A 6768-nucleotide genomic window follows, 5' to 3' on the forward strand; every position below is an offset into this window, starting at 1 on the left:
TTGGTTAAAATTTCTCAATGGTAGTGTAAAAAACACCTTTTTTACCCTGGCAAAATCAGCTCTGTTTTCAGCAAGCCATTCTAGTCCATGTTGCTTTAAATGCTAATGAGCTCTGCTGACCTCGCCCCTCTCTTCCGTGGGGTGACGAGCAGACTGTAAACTTCAGCCGCGAAACTGGCTAACTAGCCCATTATTAGGAAAGGCGAAAATTCATAAAAAATCCTTATACTCACTTCTTCAGTAGATGAAGCTGGATCATGAATGATTCGCGCGAACTTAGACACATTTAGGCAGATCGGGGATCTGCGCATTCCCTTCAGAAACGACAGTAACGTTAATCCTCTGCGTCTTCAGCGGCTCAGATGTCGGGAGTAAATGACGACTGCTATATTCATTCTTATATTCAACAACAAAACACCTCAATCGCTTAATCGGAGACATTCTTGTCTTCCCCTGCACCGGAGTCGACACAATAGCGGACAGCTCACAGCTCACTCAGGGCGGGTCTAAGGTAAGACACTAGTGTCAATCAACTATCGTGGGAGGGGCCTGTACAGAACTATGTCATTCTGACAGGAATCTCAGAACAGCCTGATTTGAGAAAGGGGATTTTAAAATAGGGATTTTTAAAAAACCACTGGGTGAATTTTTATCATTATATGGTGGATGTGTACACACACTTCCAACACACATTTATGTTCAAACAACTTGTAAAGTGAATTTTGCATCCGATGACCCCTTTAATAGTTATTGCACAAAATAAACATGACCCTGGAAGGACGTCAATACATAATTTTTCAAGTTCAAGCACCGATGTTAATCTACTCTCCTGTCTGGATTGTTTGTCAGACAAAATGGCAGATTCGGCATTATGATTGGTCAGATCACCTGTCAATCAAACTCCCTGCTAAGGGCATGTTAATTGGAATTAAATGAAAATGGCTTATATTTAGCTAAAATGCAATTAGTTGAATGTTGGATTGCTTTTTTTGACTTAAGAATCTTTACATGTATAAATATGTAGTGGTAAAATTATATGTAATGGTGAAATTGCAATTTAGTAGCCTATTAATCATTAATGTACCTCCTTATTGGTACAACTGATTACTCTAGTTACATTTGCGCTGTATTTGGAAGGCTGACAACGATTTTTTAAATCATTAAAGCAAACCTGCTACACAAAGGTGCCAAAGCATGCACAATTCCTACTACTACCCATCCACACCTATGGTTTTTCAACCCTTCACACAGTAAATAAAAATGGAGGCTCCCTCAGGACCTGTGTTTGTGATTCAGTCCTGGAGCTGTCAGAACATGAAGCTGTCTGGCTTTATGTCTTGTGTCGAGTCCAAAGCCCAGCACCTCTAGCGTGCCACAGATCTGCTTACCAAAAACCAGCTGGCTGCAACCAGCCATCAAAGACCACAAAGAGAGGCCTCTCAGGAGATGGAGGACCTGACATTCCTCAGGATGAGTGCCTGGAGATATGAAACTCCAAGTAGATATGAAACACACAAGAGATCGAATGACAGACTGTTTATGATTTGCCACTGCTTTCAGGTAAATGACTTGAGTCATTCAGTCTGCATCTGAAAATATGTGCTGAAAATGTGTCTGTTTTGTAATCTGAAGGGAACATGTTTGCTGTGCCTCTTGGGCGGCTCAGAGGTAAGAAGGTAAGTCTGTAGAGTTGTATACAGCTCCCTCATGCACTGTTGATAGGTTGGTCAGTCTCCCAGTAAGGGCCGCATTCTCCTTAATGAGAAAAGCTTGATGTATGCAGACGCAGATGTCCCTAACATGTTCCACAGCTGGGAGTGATCGAGACCAGCCACTCAACGCTGGTGAAAAATGGACTTGGGATGGAGAAAGGCAAGCCTTCTGTAATTGGATGGGGGTTGAGAGTGGGCTTCGGAGGGTGGAGGCAAAAAAGCTTGTAGGGGAGAAGGGGTATTTGCAGTCTTTGCCAAAGCCACTTCATTTTGCTACAAGGACTCGCAGTGAGACAAAGAGAAGGCAGAGCCTTTGCTGATCAGGTAGGTGTGATGCTGTTTTCTACTGCCTACTTGGAAGATTTATTATTTATTTATTTATTCTCGTCTTATTTTGCATTTCTGCATCAATGGAGTCTTTGGATTTGGTACTAAGTGGAACAAGCTCACAGTAGTTGAATACAGGTTGTGTTGCTTAATACAGTTGAATACAGGTTTTTACTTAAAGCACTTTATAGATAAATGAAATGCCTGGGTTTCATACCTGACCTGTTTGTTTTTATACAATAGCCATTATTTTTCAGTTTTATCACACGCAAGTAACTATTTTTGCCTGATCTGCAATAATTTCAGTATTTAGTTTTTATCTATAATTCCATTTTTGGTGTTCCTGCACCTTTCCCTGTTGCAAAACCATTTTTGAAGCAATCAAAACTGATTTTGGTTCTTCAGCCTGATCTGATCTGCTATGGTTACAGATGGATTTTGGGCACTTGTCATCTAAACAATCTGGAAGACCATGCAGCTAGCCACCCAGCTAGAAAAAAAATGCTTAAACCAGTTAAAGATGGTTTGTCCTCACTATTTTACCTGGTTTCCCAACCTGGCGAGGCTGTTTGCTGGTTTAACTAGTCATACAATGACCAAAATTCTAATAAAACCAGCCAGACTTTGCTGGAAAAAGCTATAGCAAGAAAAATAGCTTAGGGTATCTGGTTAAACCAGTTAGCATAAGCTTATATGGGCTGGGTGGGTAGCTAGACCAGCTCAAACCAGCTAAGACCAGTAGTCTATCCAAGGCTGGTTTTACAGCAGGGTAGTCATTAATTGCGCATTTTTAATTAATCCTACAAATCTTAAAAGTGTTCTTTCTGTCTGCTGCTGTCAAGTCTCTTGCCAGTGACAATGCGGCTAATTGCTCTTCTGCTGTTGGGACTCCTGAAGTTCTCGCTGGCTCAGGACAGAGATCCTTTCCAGTGGCTTTCTTCCCTTCACAGCCATGGTTACGCCTCTCTGCAGGCCGACAACACTGGAGGAGAATGTCCCGAGGAGTGCGACTGTCCTCCAACCTTCCCAATTGCCATGTACTGCGACAACCGCAACATGAAACAAATGCCTTACATCCCATCCCGGATTAAGTATGTGTACCTGCAACACAATCAGATCACCTCTGTCCCAGATAATGCTTTTGGAAATGCCACCAACCTTGTGTGGGTTTTGTTGCATGAGAATCACATTAACTCAGTGGGCAAGCAAGCGTTTGCCAAACTGGTGGACTTGAATCGCCTGTACCTGAACAACAACAACCTAACAGAGGTGCCGTCCAACCTGCCTCGCTCCCTGCGTGACCTTCGTCTCAATCACAATAAAATCACCAAGTTGCCCCCCAACGCTTTTGAGGGCATGGAGAATTTGACCATACTTTTGCTCCATAACAACGGTCTCCAGGATATCAGTGGCCTGAAAGGTCTGAAGTCGTTAACTCTGCTGGATGTGAGCGGAAACCAGCTCAAGAAGGTTCCTAATGGTCTTCCTGAGATGCTCCACCAGCTCTACCTAGAGTCCAACTCCATCGAAGCAGTTCCAGAGAACTTCCTCAGCCAGTTCACCAACCTGCAGTATGTCCGTATTTCTCACAATGAGCTCACAAACAAAGGCATCCCTCAAAACACCTTTAACAACAGCGGTCTGGTGGAGCTGGATTTGTCCTTCAACAAGTTGGAGAGCATTCCTGTTGTCAGTACTAATCTGCAACATCTTTATCTACAGGCCAATCAGATCAAAGGTACTGCACTTCTACATATTTTTTAACACTTGTGTATACACTTTCATTAGTTTATTTTTTTTTTTATTTACTTGAGTAATTATTTCAGCCTTATTTGTTATAATTAGGGTTTATTCAATGAAAAATTTGAAGTTGAAATATAATCATAGTCCATGAATGGAATAACAGACAAAAGCTTTACATTGCAAAACATAATTCTAATTCTAATAAAAAAAACATATCTTGTCTAAACAAAAAAATAAAAAATGTAACAATGGTTTTTTGAAAAAAGAAAAAGTTAAAAATATTATATAAATTAGTAATATAAAAGTGATATAAAGATATAATTGGCAATGTAAACGTGCAAAACATAATTTCTTTCATTAGATAATTCATTTTAAATGTTAATTTTCCTACTTTTTTTTTGTATTCTACATGTATACACTTTTTTTTACATGTATTTATTTTTAAATAACATTTAGTGAGATTTTGTGATTACAAACAATAAAAATAAAATGAAGAATATTTAAAATTGTTTAAACATTCATAAACATTCTCTTATCACTCATTTTGCTTGTAAATGAATCTTAAGGATTTTAGATTTTTTTAAGGCTTAATTTTGATTTAAAAAATAATTAAGAAAATTATTTCTTCAAGTGTAATTTAGTGAAACAGTCTTAACTATTTTCATCCAATGACTGTTCCCATTCCAGGCATGTTGAAATTGCATATAAAACTTGTTTTCCATTCGTTTCAGAGTTTTCACTGGGCAGTTTCTGCAGTGTGGTGGATGTGATGAACTTCTCGAAGCTGCAAGTCTTGAGGCTGGAAGGAAATGATATCAGTGCTGGAGACATGCCCTCTGAAGCTGCGCTTTGCCTTCGTCTGGCTACTGATATTGCAGTGTAATGGCAGTGTCCAATCATCAGGGGGCTCTTTTGTTTCCCTCAAATTATTATATCAGAGTGGCATGACTTGTACATTGATGTACATTTTTATTGTAGGGAAATTTATAGTGCCTTGGGATGTTGTAGGAGAGGAATATAATTTCCTGTGGACTTTAGAGAGAAGTACAAATACAGAAATGGGGGGAAAGGATATTGAGAGATTTAGATAGGAAATGAAGATCCTCTGTTAAGGTATGTGAAGCTAGTTTTTTTTTTTTTCTCAAAAGCCACATAGCCATTTTAATATGCCTTTCTGTGCTTTTACTCTATGTTTGTGTGCTTGTCTGTCAGTTGGATGACACTATTGGCAATGCTAAAGTCAACATTGCAGTTTTGCTATTTGTTTGATACACATTTGATTTACTTTAGGTTTGTGGATTCATGTCTCTTCAGGAAAGAAGTTGAACAATGCTGTGAGTATTTATTCTACATGTGAGACAGAAGAACTGAATGGAGAACAGAAAGATCTTACTTGACTACATCCATCTAACTTGTATAATGTATTGTCTGATATGATATCGTCATGAGAAAATTAAAGAAAATCTTCCATTCACATCTTAAAGGGGGGAAGAAAAACTTTGAATGGTTGTGTTTTAAGAACAAAATGTATTGCATGTGTTATAAAAATGACTGAGGTTCTGGTGTTTAAACATGCCTGTAGACCTTTCTTGTAACTCAATAAAGCTAATATTTTGATGTATTAAATGCTTTTACGTGAGTTTAAAACATATCCAAACAAATCATATTTCTCTAGTTCTCTGTGACGACATTCATATCTTTATATCTAAATTGGCTCTTGCTAATGCCTACTTAGAAAATAAAGAAAAAACATATTTCTATTAAAGAAATCACAGAACACAAGCAGCTAATTTACTTTGTTTGATTCTGATATCATAGATTATAACACAATGTCTCAAGTTACCCTTAAGTCAACAATCAAATTTTGACAGATGTTTCTTAATCATTACTTAATATCAAGCTATTTCTATTAAATCTTAATTATATGTTGACACGTCTTTGAAATGTTGATAGAGTATTTCTAGATTTAGATAGATTGAGCCCTGAATCAAGGAAGTAAGCTTCAAAGAAAACTGACAGTTGGGAAAATGTAGCTTTTGTGCTTTATGCCATGAATCAGTTACATATTAAAGTAATTAAATTGGCAAGTCATGTGTTATTAGCCTGCAAGTCTCTGGCAATTATTTTCACATTACACAGATTTGAGAACATGTTTTGACCTTAATGGTCCGGGTTTTCTTGTTTGTTTGTTTTTTGTTTGTTTTTGTTTGTTTTGTTTCTTGTTTTTGATTTTTTTTGTTTCTTGTTTTTGTTTTGTCATGTTTTTGTTTGTTTTTTGTCTGTTTTTGTTTTGTTGTTTTTGTTTGTTTTGTTTCTTGGTTTTGTTTTGTTATGTTTTTTGTTTGTTTAGTTTTTTTTGTTTGTTTTGTTTTGTTTTGTTTCTTGTTTTTGTTTTATGTTTTTGTTTGTTTTGTTTCTTTGTTTTGTTTTGTTATGTTTTTGTTTGTTTTGTTTTTAATAGGGCTATCGGTGGCCGAGAAGTGCAAAGCAGATCACAATTCTGAAAACAAAATAACAAATTACAAACGCAAATGCAAGTCTAAAAAACAAAATAACAATTCAGAAAGCACAACAACAATTCAGAAAACATTATAACAAGTCAGAAAACACTATGACAAATTCGAATGTTATACGGGTGTCTATTTACATTTAGTTAAAAGTGACCGTAAAACATCAATTTCAGTGGTGCAGATGGATAAACGCTTGTCGTTGGCCTTTTGACGCGATCGACCCGGGTTCGATCCCACCTTTTGCCGAACTTTTTTTTCCTCCCTTTTCAAATCTAGGCACGCATTTATCCATCTGCACCACTTGAGCTGATGTTTACAGCTACTTTTAACTAAATGTATATAGACACCCCGTATTTTTTATTCCAGAGTAAGGGCAATTCATACAATACATTTAAACTGAGCTACTTTAATACCATCTCCGAACTTTCTACCACGACTCTGCTGTTCTTCGGCTGGTTCTTCCCTGTATACGTTGA

The 6768-nt window shown here is 37.4% G+C and overlaps 1 protein-coding gene across 1 annotated transcript; it reads left to right on the plus strand.

The window, feature by feature from the left end:
- Positions 1-1962: 1962 nt before the first annotated feature.
- Positions 1963-5316, plus strand: LOC107655982 (fibromodulin-like). The gene is made up of 3 exons (XM_016443612.1): positions 1963-2036; positions 2882-3777; positions 4514-5316. The coding sequence occupies exons 2-3, from the start codon at positions 2898-2900 to the stop codon at positions 4663-4665; spliced, it is 1032 nt and encodes a 343-aa protein (XP_016299098.1). The 5' UTR covers positions 1963-2036; positions 2882-2897; the 3' UTR covers positions 4666-5316.
- Positions 5317-6768: the final 1452 nt, after the last annotated feature.

Source organism: Sinocyclocheilus anshuiensis, unplaced genomic scaffold (genome assembly GCF_001515605.1).
Source record: "Sinocyclocheilus anshuiensis isolate Anshui unplaced genomic scaffold, SAMN03320099.WGS_v1.1 scaffold51, whole genome shotgun sequence".
NCBI classification, from domain to species: Eukaryota; Metazoa; Chordata; class Actinopteri; order Cypriniformes; family Cyprinidae; genus Sinocyclocheilus; species Sinocyclocheilus anshuiensis.

What these genes read in the sequence shown, in the direction of transcription:
- LOC107655982 (XM_016443612.1), top strand. Translation starts at nt 2,898, where the DNA reads ATGCGGCTAATTGCTCTTCTGCTGTTGGGACTCCTGAAGTTCTCGCTG. An exon ending in ACAGGCCAATCAGATCAAAG is followed by an intron (nt 3,778 to 4,513) that starts GTACTGCACTTC and finishes CATTCGTTTCAG; the next exon opens with AGTTTTCACTGGGCAGTTTC.